General features: G+C 43.3%; 1 protein-coding gene across 6 annotated transcripts in view; it reads right to left on the minus strand.

The window, feature by feature from the left end:
- Positions 1–18185, minus strand: part of CTPS2 (CTP synthase 2) — a 99550-nt gene that overhangs the window by 25434 nt on the left and 55931 nt on the right. For all 6 annotated transcript variants that reach the window (XR_006790815.3, XM_045875269.3, XM_045875260.3 and 3 more), the window contains one exon: positions 8742–8838. Coding sequence is in view for 5 of the 6 variants with exons in the window: in XM_045875269.3 (XP_045731225.1) it covers positions 8742–8838 (97 nt within the window). In the remaining variant the exon portion in view is untranslated. The remainder of the gene's footprint in view (positions 1–8741; positions 8839–18185) is intronic.

An 18185-nucleotide genomic window follows, 5' to 3' on the forward strand; every position in this document is an offset into this window, starting at 1 on the left:
TTGATTCAGTGCCTGTGTCCCTCCTCAAGCCAAGCATGTGGTTTCAGACTGGCTTTCAGAAGCCAGAGGTGGGGTCTTCACTTTCTGCACTCCCTGCTCTTCTCCCACAAGACACCCCCCCAGAGACCTGTGGAACCCTGTCTTGGGGGCTCTCAGCACAAGGCAGCTTTCAGTTCTGTGAGCTGTTTTGGTCTTTCTATTCCCTCTTTAATTAAGGTCCAGCTATTTGATATAGTGAGATGGTCAAGAGTTCAGGCTCAGAAATCAGCTGAGTGACTTTCTAACAGATGACTTAAGCTGGCTAAGATGCCTTTCTGTCTCGTGCAAAATCCGACCGGGTCCTGGGGTGTTTAAGGGAATAACCGAAACGATGCACAGAACGTCCTCATTACTGATGCTTAGAAAGTGCGCAAGCGGGGCCAGCCACTATCTTTCTCCTTCTTTATTTATTACTTTTGGATTTTGGTATACCGTTTCTTCAGTTTTTATAAAACATCTCATTTCTTTTAAGCATCTAAACTCCTCCTCTTTCTCTAATTTTATTTTTCATGATCTGCTTTCATCTCAATTTGCTAGTATAAAATGCTCATTTTCTATTTTTAAAATGTGAATCCTTGCCTTTAACTCCACATTACAGCGTTACATGTTTTTTCATTGCTTGTATCTCTTTCCCCCCACCCCGACTTAGTATTCTTATCCCATTTTTAACATCTCTTTTCTTAGACTTTTTTGTATGCTTCTGCTAGTCCATATTAGCAGGTAGGGAGCAAGGAGACTAGAACAGAGGGACTGGAGAGAACGTGTAAGGCAAGGAGGACGCCTGCTCCCCTTCTCCTCAGGCTCACCCCCTTCTCCCCTCCCCCTGTCCTAGCAGACCCCATTCTTTTTTTAGTATATTCTTTTTTTTTTTTAATTTTTTTATTTGAGTACAGCTGACATACAATGTTACATTCATTTCAGGTGTACAACACAGCGATTCGATATCTCTGTATGTTACGCTGTGCTCACCACACATGTAGCTACCGTGACCTTTTATTCCCGTACTTATTTATTCCATAACTGGAAGCCTGTATCTCCCACTTCCCTTCACCCGTTTTGCCCATCACCACCCCCGCCCCCGGCAACCATCGGTTTGTTCTCTGTATTTATCTATATAATTCTGCTTTTCATTTATTTATTCATTTGTTTTTTTAGATTCCACATTATGAGTGAAATCATATGGTATTTGTCTTTTTCAGTCTGACCTACATCACTTAGCATAATACCCTCTAGGTCCATCCATGTTATTGCAAATAGTAAGATCTCGTCCTTTTTTGTGGCTGAGTAATATTCCTGTGTGTGTGTGTGTGTGTGTGTGCGCATACCACAGCTTCTTTAAGCATTCAGCTATCGATGGACACTTAGGTTGCTTCCATATCTTGGCTGCCATAAACATAGGGGTGCATATATATTTTTTTAATTAGTGTTTTATTTTTCTTTGGGTAAATTCCCAGTAGTGGAATTACTGAATCACATGGTATTTTTTTTTTTAAAGATTTTATTTATTTATTTGACAGAGAGATAGAGAGAGAGAACAAGTAGGCAGAGAGGCAGGCAGAGGGAGAGGGAGAAGCAGGCTCCCCGCCGAGCAGGGAGCCCGATGCGGGGCTCGATCCCAGGACCCTGGGATCATGACCTGAGCCGAAGGCAGCCGCTTAACCAACTGAGCCACCCAGGCGCCCCTGAATCACATGGTATTTTAATACTAGGTCATACCCAGAGCTTTGAGAGACTCACAGGTCTCATTGTATTGGAATATACCCTTCACATTAATGATCCTAACAGCCACACTCGAACACTGCTTTTTCTGTGCCAGGCACTGAAGGACTCACATGTATAACTGATTTAACGCTCACAAGAACCCCATGAGGCAGGAGGCATTCTGATGTCCGTTTTCCAGATGCAGAAACCTCAGTGTCGTGCGTTAAGTAGCTACGCGGCGAGGGACTGAGAGCTGGGACTGGAGGGGGTCTCCAACGAATGGGGCAGTGAGGCTGGGCTGTTAGCCACTCCACTAGTTCCCACGGGGGAGATGCTCAGCACAGGGCCGGTTCAGTAAGGGACATGCCTCCTGTTGTCATGATTAAAGGAGCTAAGTCATGTCCCAGACCTGTAAGCCCCCATATCCACAAATACACCCTAGAGAAGGGTTTCCCCAGCAAAAGACAAGAAGGAGCAGGGCAGAGAGCTACCTTGCAGCATGGCCCATCAGCAGGGAGGCCGGGAGGCTGGCCACTGGGCACACTCCACTCAGGAGGCCCACTGCGCTCCCTTCCCGTAGGTCTCGGCACGACAAATTCACTGTGGCACGGACTTTCGGCGTCCCTAAATCCCTGGTGGCCTCTTTTAAACTGTTTTGTAAATCACCTCATTAACCGAGCCAAGGCTTTTTGTACGGCATGATTATTTTCTTAAACTTCCTAACAATCTAGTCACACCAAGAACTAGAAGCTGTTTTTCTCTACCCATGCCCTGATAAAATATAAGAAAGCAAGAGCAATTTTTCTAGCCAGTGAAAATTTGTTCCACCATATCCCCTTTTCCTTCAGTCCCTTCAAATTCGAGATTGACCAATCTGCATTTCCAATGCCATGAATTTAACCCAGATCTTAACACTGGGACTCACTCCATACCTCCCTAATTGGTCTGTTGCCTGTTCTCTCAGAATAAAACCCTTTTTCTCTTACAGTAAGGCAGAACCAGGTGTTTTAGCCAAGTCCTTCCCCTTATTATGAGGAAATACAGAGAAGATCCCAAAAAGGAATTAAGTCTTCTCCTAAAGCATTCAATTTCCATTTGCCATGGCCTCCTCCAGCCTAGATTCTGGCACACTCCCTGCCAGCATCATCCTGAGGAGCTCTCCCCAGCCTCCATTGCCAGCTGACGTTTGTCCCCTTGTTGTCTGCCCTGAGGATAGGGGTCATCTTCTCAGAACTCTGATGGGAAGTCACCAGGGCCTGGTCTCCAGCTGCATACACTGCACTGAAGAGGGCTTCTAATTCCTTCCAAAATGTTATGGCACGTTCTCCACTGGACTGGACACCCCTAGAGGGCACTTTTAACAATCCCGCAGCCCAGCGCTATGCTCATGGGGTGGCCCTTTCCCTCCTCTGCCCAACTCCCATACCCCCCACCCCTACCCCAAGCACTCAGGTCTGCTCTGCACCTTTCCACCCCAGCAGGATTCCTGTTTCTAAAGGCAAGGGCTCCCTAACCATTTGGGTGTTGGTTTAGAGGACAGAGTTTCTCAAATGCATATCAAATATGGGATTGCTTTAAATTGAGTTGACTCTAGCATTCCTACCAGTGCATATACACACCAGATTGAGCAGCATTAAAACATGCTACCTGCATGGTCCAAAAGCATATTCTTTCTGGTAGGTGGTGGTTAGGTTGGAAAACCACACTCAGCACAGACAAAGACATGTTTCCTTTCCTGGATCTCTCAGCAACATATCTGGGACCTGACCAAAAAAGTTAAACCTGAGGACTGTAATATTTTGGAAACAATAACCATCAAACAAGTTATCAGCCATCCCCATAATGAGCTCTGAACCTTGTCTGAATTGCTTTGTACTTTACTACGTTCCCATGTCTCACACTCAGTGGGGAGCCACAAGCACACGGATAAAGTTTATTTTTGGAGTCTCAAAACCCTCTCATAACAAAGCTCCCTGATGCTTTCCCTGGCTCCTCTCTCACCTGAGCCTGACCCACTCCATCTCTAAACATACCTCTTTCTAGATTTCTCACTCTTCAAAGCACCCCGTTTAATACTTACCTGCTCTGCACCATTTCTCCCTGCTCGTCAGATGTCATCTAATGAGTTAATCAACCAAGTAATGGTCTCACTATGAGACAAGTCCTGCCATCTATGTATCCAGATAAATTGTTGTTTTGGAAAATTGAGGTGTAATTTACATGCAATGAAATATACATATCTTAAGGGTAGAGCTGTTGAAGGAGTTTAACAATAGTAAAATGCCTGTTTTAAGAGTTGCATTTTGGAGAGTGATTATAACAGTGGGCTGTGGAACCAGGGCCATCTGTTGGAGGAGAAGACTAGAAACTATGCAAGAAGAGTGGTCCCGGCCTGTTCTGACCACCCACTGACCATGAGCCACTTCCCCTCTGTGCCCATTTCCTTGCTGAAAAATATTGATTGGGTCAAATGGCTTCTGAAAGCCCTCTTGACCTTATTCTGACACTAAATAGGATATTTTGGCAGGCAAGTGGACAAGCTGGGAGATGTCCTTGAACGCTCCCCAGGAGGGTAACAGCCTCACTGCCTGGGCCTTACCCTTCATTCAGCCTGTGCTTCTTTTGTGTAGACCAGGGTTTGGCAAGCCATGGAAACTCTGAGGCAAAACAGGATTCCCCTGTTTTTGTTCAGCCCTTGAACTTAGAATGATTTTTACATTTTCAAATGGTTGAAAAAAAATCAAAAGAAGAATAATATTTCATGACGCCCCAAAATTACATGAAATTCACATTTCAGGGGCGCCTGGGTGGCTCAGTCGTTAAGCGTCTGCCTTCGGCTCAGGTCATGATCCCAGGGTCCTGGGATCAAGCCCCGCGTGGGGCTCCCTCCACAGTGGGGAGCCTGTTTCTCCCTCTCCCACTCCCCCTGCTTGTGTTCCCTCTCTCGCTGTGTCTCTCTCTATCAAATAAATAACTAAAATCTTAAAAAAAAAAAAAAGAAATTCACATTTCAGTGTCCATAAATAAAGGAACATAAATTGGAACGTAGCCACACTCGTTCACTTACATATTTGCCTACAGCTGTTGTATCAAAGACCATGTGGCCCCCAAAGCTGAAAATATGTACTATCTGGGCTTTTACAGAAAACGTTTATCAACCCCTGGTTTAGGCCATTTAGGTTATAGACTCTGGGCTGGTAGATCTCTCCCTTCACATGTTTAAGTGTTAGTAGGAACATGGGCAGTATATACACAAGTAAACCAACATTTTGGGGTGGGGGGGAACCTTCCACTTTGTGGTAATGAAAAGAAATGCAAAATAGAGTACTCTAATAGAGGCCCTTTTTGTTTTCGCTAGGAGAGCAAAAAGAAAAATAATAAAAATACTAGCAAAAAGACTAGAGAAAGCAAGAACAGTACAGTGTAGTTAACATCACTATGAACTGGTTCACCTCTTCCTTCAAACAATCTGGCAGAATTTATCAGTCATAAAAGTGTTCATACCCTTTGACCTAATAGTCCGACTCCTGGAAATCTATCCTAAGAAAACAATCAAAAGAATATAAACAGTATGTCAAGATGTTTGTATCAGCATTTTTCTAACAAAATGTTGGAAACAACTTGCAGTGTTTAGCAATAAGAAATGAATCAGGGGGCGTCTGGGTGGCTCAGTCATTAAGTGTCTGCCTTAGGCTCTGGTCATGGTCCCAGGGTCCTGGGATGGAGCCCCACATCGGGCTCCCTGTTTGGCGGAAAGCCTGCTTCTCCCTCTCCCACTCCCCCTGCCTGTGTTCCTGCTCTCACTATCTCTCTCTCTGTGTCAAAAAAATAAAATCTTAAAAAAAAAAAAAAGAAATGAATCAGTAGATTATGGTTCCTTAATTCAATGAAATATTATATGTCCAAGTAATAAACACAAAGACTAGGTACATAAAACATTATTCTACAACAAAAGGCTATATAAAAACTAAGCATGATAGATAAAGTTTTGAAAACATCATGAATGTGTAATTAATACTAAGGTCAAGTGTTACAGAAAAAATATCTTATTTGTGAAGACCTGTGAACCAGCTTTGACAATTCCCCACACACTGCCCTTAGTCCTTTAAAAAGAAAAAGCCTTTGTAGGCGAGGACAGCACATACATCCAGAATGCAGGACAGGAGTGAGCCTCTGGGAACATGTTTCTTACAAACAGAGCAAATGATGATTAGTACTTTGGTCCAACTCAATTTATACCTGTAATCTCCACTTTAGAAAACTCAAGTTCAACTCATCTCATTGCATACGTGTATGTCAATGATGCCTCAGTAAAGTGGTTGAAAATGAAGAAAAAAGAAAAAACAAATACCTAGTTTTCATGAACCTTAAGGAATGAACAGGTGACTAAGAAAAAAAGAGGAATTTGTTCCTGATTAATATAAAAATTAGAATTACTTTAGTAATCCAGCCATTGTGTCTACCAACATCTTTAGGCTTTGGTCCTATTTCAAAGTATTCTCTTTTACTAAAAAAAAAAAAAAAAAAAAAAAAACCCTTTACTTTTCTGTTTTTCCATTTAATCCAGAGCATTGCCATCACCGGCCCATAAATCAAATTTAAATAAAGAATGAATAGCATCAAATGCTGTCCATCAAAACTATACATCATTTTCAGAAGCTATGTAGGCAAATGTATTTTGTTCCTAGCACGTTGCAGAAATGTAAATGGGGAAAAAAAAAAAAAGCCTACAAAAGAAATATACCGACTAGGGGAAGAAACCCACAAAATACTATGGTGCTATTTGTTTTTCTATTTCTATGACACTCAGTAGAGTCATATTCTTATCTCTTATCTCCAACACAACCCTTTTGGAGAACGGTGGAAGATCTGGCACAAATGGGAGGGCAAAACCTTATGCCTCCTGGGAATCATAGGTTCATATACGCACATGATTTTGCAAACTAGGAGGCACAGTTTAAATTTAAGGCAGGCTGGGAAATAACCCAAATGTCCATCAAGTGATGAACGCATAAACAAAATGTAGTCTAACCATACAGTGAACTATTATTCAGCCACGAAAAGGAATGTGCATATACCTTGAAACACGATGTTATAGGAAAGAAGCCAAACACAAAATATAGCATATGGCTCCATTTATATGAAATGTTCAAAACAGACAAATTGGTAGAGACAGTAGATTAATGGTTGCTGAGAACTGGTTGGGGGGGGCAGTGATAGCTAAAGGAAACAGGGATTCTTTTTGAAGTGACAAAAATGTTCAAAAAGTGACTGTGGTGATAGTTGCACAACTCTGGATATAATAAAAAACAGTGAAGGGCGCCTGGGTGGCTCAGTCGTTAAGCGTCTGCCTTCGGCTCAGGTCATGATCCCAGGGTCCTGGGATGAAGCCCCGCATCGGGCTCCCTGCTCAGCAGGAAGCCTGCTTCTCCCTCTCCCACTCCCCCTGCTTGTGTTCCCTCTCTTGCTGTCTCTCTCTGTCAAAAAATAAAATCTTTAAGAAAAAAAACAGTGAATTGTATACTTCTAACAGATTTATTGTATGGTATATAAATTATATCGCAATAAAGCTATTTAACAATTTTTTTCAAAGCAGGCCAAAGATATTAATTAAGCAACAAGCTCTTAGTGTGTTTAAGATTCATAAAAATCATCGACATTACTTTTATGTCTACTGTAAAGAAAAACAAACCCTAAATCAGTCTTATTTCTATCAAGACAGACGCAAATTTTCAATATTTTGAACACTATGCTCTTTTATAAAAGCTTAGTTCGATGAGCACCGAACCCTTTACAGAAGATACAATTTTAAAACATTACATTTCTCACTAACCATTTTTTGTCTCTTAGGCAACTATTTGAACCAAGTTTCAAAGGATTTGAAAACATCGGAAAGCTGCAGAATCACTGCTAATATCCAAGAAGAGAAAAAAATTCTTCTATTCTTAACGAAAAAAAGTCACTTAGAGAGCAATGGTTTCTTATCCAGAGAAAGTAGAGAAATGTGTGTACCTTGAAACTTTTCCTTTTTAAATTTCATTCTTACTAGGAAGCTTTATATTCCTTAGAAGCTGTTTCTCACCCATAAAGGAGAAACCCATATTCCTGGTCTTATTCTTCTCCAAGAAGGCATTTTTCTAAGATATGCTTATAATTTCACAGGAATGATGCTGGACACCCAAGAAACCTGGGTTCCCTTTCTCTCCTTCCAGCTTTTCGGCACCTCGCGCGTTCCCTTTCATCACACTCTTTGCACCTGCTTTGAGGCCGGCAGGGCTAACAGCTGTCCTGGGCATGGCTGGATGTGCAGCATCTAGCACAGTGCCTATGGCTCAGAGTAGGCACTCAAAATATATTAAATTGAATTCAGGGCTTTGCGGGTTTTCTCACTTTAAGTTAGTCTCATATAAAATGTTCATCTATGAAAGAAAAGTGCCACAAAAATTCGAATAACCTTATCGGGAGTAGAAGATGGGCAAATAGCAGATGGCAAGCCACATCATATTTTGCTCTCCCTATGCCCAAGCTACTGGGGGAGCAGAGAAATCTACTTCTCAGACATAACTGCTCTCCTCCTCCACGAAGTTCGTAAATTAGTGGCTAAAACCAGTCAGACATGAAACAATTAAACAGGGAGCTGGTTTCAGTGTAGTGGAGAGAATGGTGGATTGGAGAGAACTTGCTCCCAGGGGCAAGGTCATCTCCAGGAGCGGCAGTAAATCACAAAGGAGCTCCCCGGGCAGCGTGTCGTGGACATCGAATGAGAAGGGGCATTCACAGTTTCCCAACCCTGCCAGGGAGAGGAATCCAGAAGCAGGAGGACCAGCAAGGGCTTGGGGGGAGGGGGGCGGCGGGGAATGCAGGTGGGAGGAAGAGGTGCAGCACCAGGGGCTACTGGAAGGGGAAGCTGGCGAGGTGGAAGGGGTAGGGTTAGGCTCGGGCTGTGCAGAGCCATGCTAACCACACCCACTGTCATAAAACCAATGATCGGAGAAACTTACTTAAAATTGAATTTTCCGTTTTGAAAACAGTTCTTCGGATTCCCAGCCTCATCGTTCCTCCCAAATTGCCAGGATTGTGTTCGGGCATATCAATCACCTTAGAGAACAAAACAAGTCTGGTTTTGCCATCTCATACAAATGTCATTTCCCACATTTCAAGCTTTATTTTTATTTTTATTTTTTTTAAGATTTTATTTATTTATTTGACAGAGAGAGCACACAAGCACAGAGTAGGCAGAGGGAGAGGGAGAAGCAGACTCCCCACTGAGCAGGGAGCCCCATGCGCGTTTGATCCCAGGACCCAGACCCTGGGATCATGACCGGAGCTAAAGGCAGACGCCCAACCAACTGAGCCACCCAGGCATCCCCAAGCTTTACTTTTAGAGTAATGATCATTGGGGTAAGGATGTTCCCTAAACAGTAAAATCTGATCGTTCCTTCCAATTTTCTTATTCAAATACAGCCATGCTTTACACAGCCCTCACGGTATGCTCTCTTTTCGTCTCTGCTTCTCATTTTTCATTCAAATCACTTGTAAAAAATTTATCAGGAGCCTCTTTATGACCTTCCTCCTGTCATTACTCAAGCTGTCAGTTCCAGGCAATGTTCACACTTCAAGTTCCGGCCTTCTGGGACCTCTCACTTTGCTATTCACATCCCTCCCCAACTGCCCACTTCACTCCCTAAAGATTTTCCATAAGCAAATCTGCCAATCCTTGTGGAAAAGTACACCAAAGATACTTTTTTGTAGAAAACCTTAGAAGGATTCCTTTAAACAAAAAGGGAGGTAATGTCATCCATTCTAGCACATTCTGTATGTCGTAAACTTAAGGGCCACCCTGGATCTCTCCCTCTTCTTCATCCCTCATCTCCAATGTGTCCAGTCCTATCAATTCACCCCCTCCAGACTTGCAGCATCCGTCCATGGCTCCAACCACCACCCAAACCACAGCCCCTCACCCGGGCTATATAGCCAGAGCTTACCCAACGGCTGCCCCGCGTTCACGTGGCCCCAGTCTACCCTGCACACTGCAGGCAAAGTAGCTGTATTTCCCCAGCTTGAAATCTTTGACTGAGTGGTATCAGCCCAGCCTAGTCCTCCAGCCTCACGTCCCATGACCGTCCCCTGAGTTCTGGTCAGTGTGGCCTTTCTTCCGTTCCTCCAATGCATCTTCTTTCCTCCCCACACGGGACTTTGCACATGCTGTTTCCTCTACCCAGAGCATCTCCCATTCCCCTACCTTCTTTTCCTAAATTAAACCAGCCTCAACCTTGGGATCTTAGCTCAACAATCAATATGAACTCCTATGGGGAGTGGATACTCCCAGGCACCATAGCCTAGTCAGGACCCTCTATCCCTACCCTCCCCGCCACTGTGCTTCCCTCAGTTCATGTCTGTAGAGCGCTTTGTGTGTCAGACTGTAATCCTTGAGAGCTGTTTTTCCTTACATGGCATTCCTATCCCCTTGCATCTATGGAACTGGCCCAGGGTGTACACTGAATGAATCCATGACGGAAGTAAGGAATGAACTCAGACCAAATAATTTCAGATTTATCTTTATGATTACTTCACAGAAATTCAGAAACATGTGATTTTTTTTTTTTTAAGGTTTTATTTATTTGACAGAGAGAGATACAGCGAGAGAGGGAACACAAGCAGGGGGAGTGGGAGAGGGAGAAGCAGGCTTCCCGCAGAGCAGGGAGCCCGATGCGGGGCTCGATCCCAGGATCCTGGGATCACGACCTGAGCTGAAGGCAGACGCTTAACGACTGAGCCACCCAGGTGCCCCAAGAAACATGTGATTTTTATGAAAAGCCCATTCTCATAAGTCATTGCTCTGTTTTCCAACCTCTAGTCGCTATGATCTCATGGTTTTGTTTCATCTATTGTTTTTTTTAAGCTGTTAGACCATAGTTAGGCAAGGTAACCTGCTCTAATGGAACTGCTCAGGTTTCCCTCTCATAAAACCTTTTGTTCAGTTTCTTCCCCCATACCTTAACTGCCACGTATTACTCTATAGGAAGCCTGGACAACTGGAACTTCCTGAGGTCAAAATTTTCCCAGAACTTGTGTGATCTTATCAGCGCCCCAGAACTTTCCGAGCCGTCTGAACCCTGTGTCCCAAGTACACTCTAAGAGTCACTGAGGGGAAGGGGTGGAGAAAAAGTTTGATTACTCCCCTTGTTGGATGGAGTGCTCAGTTCTGAAGTGCTCTTGGCCTTGGCATCTATTTGCTATCTCTTTGGTTGGCTAATTATGGCTAGATTAAGTATTACTGGAGTGAGGTGAGAGAGGGCACTAGCTTCTAGTTCTCAAAGCTGAGCTGCTTATAAATGCCCAGCCCCTTATGCATTTTCTAGGAAAGGGCAGATAAGACTGCACTACCCACCACAGCCTCAATTTTCACTTAAGTTTAAGACAACCTGAACCATGTAGGAAGAGCACAGTGATAAACTCCCCCCTGGCTTCTTAGAAGTTCTGTGATTGTTCAATCCATCCTTACTTTCTGCGTTGGGTTCTTCTGCCCAGGAAGAGTCTCTGAACGTAGTTTGTGCAGTTATTGGCGTGCTTGGTGTTTAAGAAATGTTCTGCTATGAACCACTAAGAAAACTCAAATGACCCACCTGAGGACAGGAAACCTGCCTTACCACTCACTTGAGATGAACTTGACAAACACAAGACTAGAACATATTTCCAAAAGAAAAATGCAGTGGGCACAGGGGTGGCCTGAGGGCATTAAGTACTCCTCTAACATAAATGGAAATCTGGAAATCTCTGAGAGAGCAAGATGAGAATATTACTTAAACACATGGAGGTAGGGGGCACCTGGCTGGTTCAGTCAGTAGAACATGTGACTCTTGATCTTGGGGTGGTGAGTTTGAGCCCCATGTTGGGGGCAGAGTTTACATGCATACATAAAAATAAAAAAAGGTGGAGGTAAATATCAGGAGAAACAGCTAGAAGACTTGAGGGTGGCAGAGAGGGTGTGAGGATTACTAAATATTTTCATTATAGGCCTTTTGGAACATGTTGGCTTTGTAAGCTTTGTACATAGTATTATGTTAATGAGAATACAAATTTAAAGCCCAAACAGTGAAATAACTTATTTCGACCTTCCACTAGGCTATTAGTTCACATTATCCCTGCTGTTTTCAGAAGCAATTAACTATAACCTTCTCCTGAAATGATAACACAGAATGAAATCCCAAGGAATGGTAGCCACAGTGATCCTCTGATTAAAACGTGTTAGCACAGAAACCAGTGGAGAAGGCAAAGAAAATGCTAAAGAGAAGATGAGGGAGCAGAGGCAAGTGGCTTTCTGATGCAGAGTGATGCCCCAGATGTCAGTGAAAGGCCAAAAGCAGAGTGAGAACTGGCAGGAGACTTGCTGTTCTCTCTGGTCTGGCTCAGGAGGTCTCGTCTGGGGATGCTCATCAGACCCTCAGACAAAGGACCCCCAGACCAGGCACAAGCTGGTGCAATCCAAACACACTGGAAGGGGAAGGTTGCAGAAGGTAGAGAACACAGTGCCTTTCTGGCCCAGCCGGGCCCAACCAGCTGCCTTCAGTTACAGGTACCTCCCATGACCTCTGAAGTTGGCAGTACGACCGACTGCTTCTCAGGTTATAAGCAACCTGATTCAGCAACAAAATTAAGGAAAACATCTTTGTGCCTGGTATTCCTTCCACAATAAGCCTGAGAGACGTCAGTTTCAAAACATATCCTTTATCATTACTGGGGTAGTTAAAAAAAAAAACACGCAGGGCACCTGGGTGGCTCAGTCAGTTAAGCGTTTGCCTTCGGCTCAGGTCATGATCCCGGGGTCCTGGGATGGAGCCCTAAGGTGGGCTTCATGCTCAGTGCGGAGTCTGCTTCTCCCTCTTTCTCCCTCTGCCCCTCCCCACCCCTGTTGATTCTCTCTCTCAAATAAATAAAATAAAATAAAATAAAATAACGCAAATGTGCTTTAGTTTTAATCCCGACATTTCCAAAATACCCTAGATTTGCGTGTAGGAGGAAAATGCCTCTTCCATTGCAAAAGGATTGCCTTGGCCTGCTCTGACTTTGCCTAAGCACTGCCTGTTGTTTGATCCCGACCACAGATCTGTCCTTTCTTGGAACAGAGCCAGCCATACAGCATAAGAAAAATAAAAAAGGATCAATAAGTAACGAATGTTGGTGGTGATAAAGCTTTAGATGTAAAAGTACCACATAAGGATAAATACAGCACTAATTAACCTTTACTGAAGTTTCTGCAGCCCACGATAAAAGTGTAATGGGTTCAAGCCTGGGTTCATGCATCGCACATGCCTTAACAACAAAGTCTAGGGAAGTTAGGTTCTCTTATCAAAGATGAAATTCCAGTGTGTGAGGTAAGTCAGCTTCCCTCCCACCAAGGGGTGTTCATAAAGTATGAACTCATTCTGTGTTACACCGCTAGCTCTAGTAGCCTCCATCACTACCGATCAACTCGACACTCTTCCGCATGTGGCACTCAGGTTCCACACCTCATTCAGGAACCCAGTCTGGCTATGCTCTCCTCACGTGTTCTAACCTGTGGTTTCCACCTTGGCCAGACAGGTCCATTGTTGATGCCTCCTCTGCTCCCCCCGCCCACCCCCCCGCCAGCCCCTCTACATATGTATCGCCTCTTCACTACTTTTCCTAAAATGTCTTCTCCCCACCATTCCACATGGGCCCATGTTTTCGGGACACCCTCTTGTTCTCCTTACTGACCCATAATTAACACCGTGTTAGCATGCTCACCTTACCAAATAAATCACCTATATGCTGTGAATTCATCTTGAACTAGTCCTTGTGGTAGGCTGAATAATGACCCCACAAAGAGATCCACGCCCTAGTCCCCGGAACCTGTGAAGAGGTTACCTTACATGGCAAAAGAGACTTTGCAGACATGAGTAAATTAAGGCTCTGGAGACGGGAAGGCTATCCTGGGTTATCTGGGTGGGCCCAATGTAACTACACAGTCTTTATTTTAAATTTTTTTTAAGATTGATTTATTTATTTGAGAGAGAGAGAGAGTGGGGGGGGAGGAGCAGAGGGAGAGTGAGAGAGAGAATCTCACGCAGACTCCACACTGAGCGCAAAGCCCGATGAGGGGCTCTGTCTCACAACCCTGAGATCATGACCTGAGCTGAAATCAAGAGTTGGACGCTTAACCGACTAAACCACCCAGACGCCCTTTTAACCATAGGGTCTTTATAAGACAGAGGCAGGAGAGTCTGAATCAGAGAAGGAGACAGATGACAAAGTGGTGGTCAGAGAGAAAAGAAAGAGAGAGATTGGAAGGCGCTACCTTGCTGGCTTTGAAAATGGAGGAAGGGGCCTTAAGCAGGCAGCCTCCAGAAGCTGGAAAAGGCAAAGAAACAGATTCTCCCCTAAAGCTTCCAGAAGCAATGGTAGCCCTGCCTACCCACTTTACACTTCTGAGTTCCAGGACTGTAAGAAAAAAAAAATTGTGTTGTTTTAAGCCACTAAGTTTGTGGTAATTTGTTACAGAAGGCACAGGAAACTAATGTAGTCCTTCATCGTATACAACCTTAACCCCCTCCATCATTTCCTTTACATGCCTCCTCTCATTGCCTAAAGGGGGGTGCTCCTCAAGCACAAGGACTGGGTCTTCTTCTCTGTCTCCATCAGAGTTCAACACAATGTCAGATTCCAATCAAGTGCTCCATAATTAAATCTCCCTGGATTTTTATCAGAAACGAACAGAGCGGACTAAGGGACTGGTGGACAGCCGAGGAGCAATGGATGGGGTCCTTGAGATGCTGTGGATTGTCCTGAGCTACAGGCGGATCCTTTCAGCATCGAGGGGGGCGGGGAGGAAGAGTGCCGTGCATGGGCCCCGCTGAGCTTCTCACCTGATACAGGACTGTTACTTCCCTGTCTGTCTCCCCAGCCTGTCTCATCACCAGCAGCAGGATGATGGAATCCACAATGGTGAAGGCACTGAGCACGCCCATAAATACGTATGTAATTTCCAATCTTTTCAACTCATTTTCCACCAGTAAAAGAAGGCCTACGTTACTTCCGTCAGAAAAAGAACATTCTTATGCCTTCAGGTGTGAATGTAATGCATAAATCCTACCTCTGGGCCTCACTCTAACCTTGAGCAGCCCTCCTCACAGAAGCCCTCCTCCTGAGAGGGGCAGGCAGCATGGCGGCTGAGGGAGCAGCCTGGGCCTGGACCAGAATCCCAGCTCTAGCACTGCCCAGAGCTGTGACCTTGAGCTGGTCTTTGAACGTCTCTGTAGACTGGGGATAACAGCAGTATCCACTCCACAGAGGGTGCTGTGGCCAAGGGTGGCACTCAGCCACGGGAAGAGCCAGCCCTCGATCAGAAGAAGGTGAAGTCGGTGGTAGGGCACAGAGTAGGCAGGCAAGGGGAAGCTGTCACACAGCATTTAGGGATAGCTGTGCCTTAGTGATCAGGCTCTTTTCTGAACCTCAGGATCAAAGACAACACGAACCCAGGATAGCACTGCCTGCCCACTTCGTTTTGCAGGGACTGACACTGACCCCCTTCCAAAGGTGCTTTTCAAGGCACTGCCCGCTGTAGACTTCGAATCGAATAACACAGCCATGGAACCCTGTGGTATGGGAGCTTTGCAAATAAGTTACTCTCGGCTTCCCTAAGAAAAACTTAAGTCTGTCCAAAGATCAAGCAATTGAATGGTGAGGTGATAAATAACCTTTGCCTCTCCATTTTTCCATGACCAATCTTATGCCTGTCATTTTCCCCCTTCTCTAGTTTCAAAATGCACTCTTTTGAACACACCCTGTGTTTATCGCCTGTCTCCATATATTTTTAGTTAATGTTTCATGAGAATATCTATTGGTGGATTTCGTGGTTCCCACTGCACCTTTATCCTCACACTTAAGCCCATAGGTAAAGAAAAACATAAGAGATGAGAGATGTGCCTGGCACAGGAGAGCAAGGGAACATTTAAAACCCATGGGTCGTTTTTCAAGCTCTGTCAGTGTTTACTACAAGCCTAAGTTCTGACAACAACTAGCATTGGACCTCTTTTATTTTTTATTTTTTTAAAAGATTTTATTTTTAAGCAATCTCTACACCCAACAGGGTGTGTAGACAACTACAACCCCGAGATGAAAAGTTGCTTGCTCTACCAACTGAGCCAGCCAGGTGCCCCAGCACTGGGCCTCTTTTAATCAGAGGCCCTCCCCTGAAACTAAAGACGTGTAGCCTGAAAGACTGTTAACCAAAACTGTCCCAAATGTTTCTCTTAGACTTAATATCATACACACACACACACACCCCCCCATATATACAATATATGCCATGTGTTATACATAACATATATCTGTCCTATAATATACAGTTATTAAAATTATACAGTTATACATTATATAGTTATTAAAACCATTTCTTCAATATAGACTCAAGAAATACAACAACTGCCATGTTGAGTTTAGCTCACAGGTGGTAATTCGAGAGAACAGATGACTTAAGATGCTATTTCCACACTTGGAGAGATGTGAATTTGGCCTGTGATAATGGCATTGTGGTTGTATAGAAGAATGTCCTTGTCCTTAGGAGGTAAGATGCTAAGGTATTAAGGGGGAAAATCAGTTGGCAACTGATTCATAAATGAATCTGGGCAAAAGGTAGGTTTGTATTCACCGACTATGGCAACTTTTCTGTAGATTGGAAAAATTTTTTAAAGGTTTTGGAAGAAAAAGGTATTTTTTGCTACAATTGTTCAACAAAAGCTAACTTCCTCCCAAGTAAAACAGAGCATAAGTATAAAAACACCAGAAATTCTCTAAAATCTTGATTAAAATGCATTGCCAAAATCAGAATCTTTTTGCATAAAATCTTACAACTAAACCCAAAATGCTTATCTTTACTCCAAGAAGTGAGTTCCTATATATTCAACATTGGTGAATACCAAAGTCAAAGAATCTGTAATAAAAGCAAGAATAACATATACAAGGACAGTGAAGGCACATGGAATGATAAATGCTCAGGATGGGTGGGAAGTTTTTTTTGGGGGGGTAGTTTTTAAGAAACTATAAGATTTCACATTTGTTCTCCGAGGTAAATAAGGCCCTAGAAGTTTAGAACTAAAAACTGTCAGGGAAAAATACAGTTCAATAGTACAACACTCAATTTATACACGATATAATGAAGGGTCAGACAAAATTATACAAGTGTGGAAGCGTGCAAGTATTTAAAAGCTGATAAGACCTCTTAAAGTCAATCTGGAAACCTTTATTGTGAGTTAGATCAGTATCAGATTAATGTCCTCTGGAAATGTCCTTGTTCTTTCATGGAACTCTTTCCAATAGAAATAAATTTAGTCTTCAACTTTAAATCCTGGCAGTTCCACAAGTTTGAAGTATTTCCAACTGAATAAAAGTAAGTCAAGTGTTTTCGCAAGTTTTTAGAATGATTAACAAAATATATTTGGGGGGCGCCTGGGTGGCTCAGTCTTTAAGCATCTGCCTTTGGCTCAGGTCCTGATCCCACGGTCCTGGGATCAAACCCTACATCGGGCTCCCTGCTTGACCTGGGGGCCTGCTTCTCCCTCTCCCACTCCTCCTGCTTGTGTTCCCTCTCTCGCTGTGTCTCTCTATGTCAAATAAATAAAATCATAAAATATATATATATATGTATATATATATATATTTGGGGGGATGTTGTACACCTGAAAATATAAAATTGTGTGTCAACTATACCTCAATAAAAAAAATTTATATATACATGTATGTGGTAAGGAAAGGGGTAATGAGAAATAAAAAAGCAGATATGGGAGCAACAAATAATGAAAAAGTTGAAAAATTACCATGCTAGTTGGTAATCTTGCTTTGCTAAATAAAATCACAAATTATTATGTATCTTCTCCCCACTCCTTAAGCCTACTTCTCAATGATACTTCTGTTCATTCATTCATTCAATTATTCAAATATTTAAGCACCTAGTCTGTACAAAACATCAGAGGGACTTCAACGGCCATACTGCAATTTCTTAAACTCTAGAGGATTGACCATCCATTACAGCATTTTTTTTTTCCTGGATGTGAAGAAAGTTATTGTTTCAAGCCTAAATATGCAATTAAACTGAAAAATATCCCAACCCTCCATAGTTAAGCTTTCTGAAATGCAAGCAGTGAGCAAATATCATAATGCCACATTGGAGGGAAAATATAATGTAAGGGGGAAAAAAAATCCAAGTTTACTCTTGGGACTCTGAACCATTAAGCAACTGTTGAGGTGGCCGTTTATTGGCTCTTGCCCTTAATTATGAGGTTCATGCAGTCTTAAGCTTGGGTTTCAAAAACCATTAATAATTACCCTTAAATGGCAAACAAAAGGAAAATTTTATAATCAGGGTGGTGTGTCTGTGAAGACTATAAAAGTCATGATCCTGCTCAACTCTTCACACTCCTACTTTT

The sequence above is a fragment of the Mirounga angustirostris genome, unplaced genomic scaffold (genome assembly GCF_029215605.1).
Source record: "Mirounga angustirostris isolate CCGP_5_RB_7025 unplaced genomic scaffold, mMirAng1.0.hap1 SCAF_11, whole genome shotgun sequence".
Lineage (NCBI taxonomy): Eukaryota > Metazoa > Chordata > Mammalia > Carnivora > Phocidae > Mirounga > Mirounga angustirostris.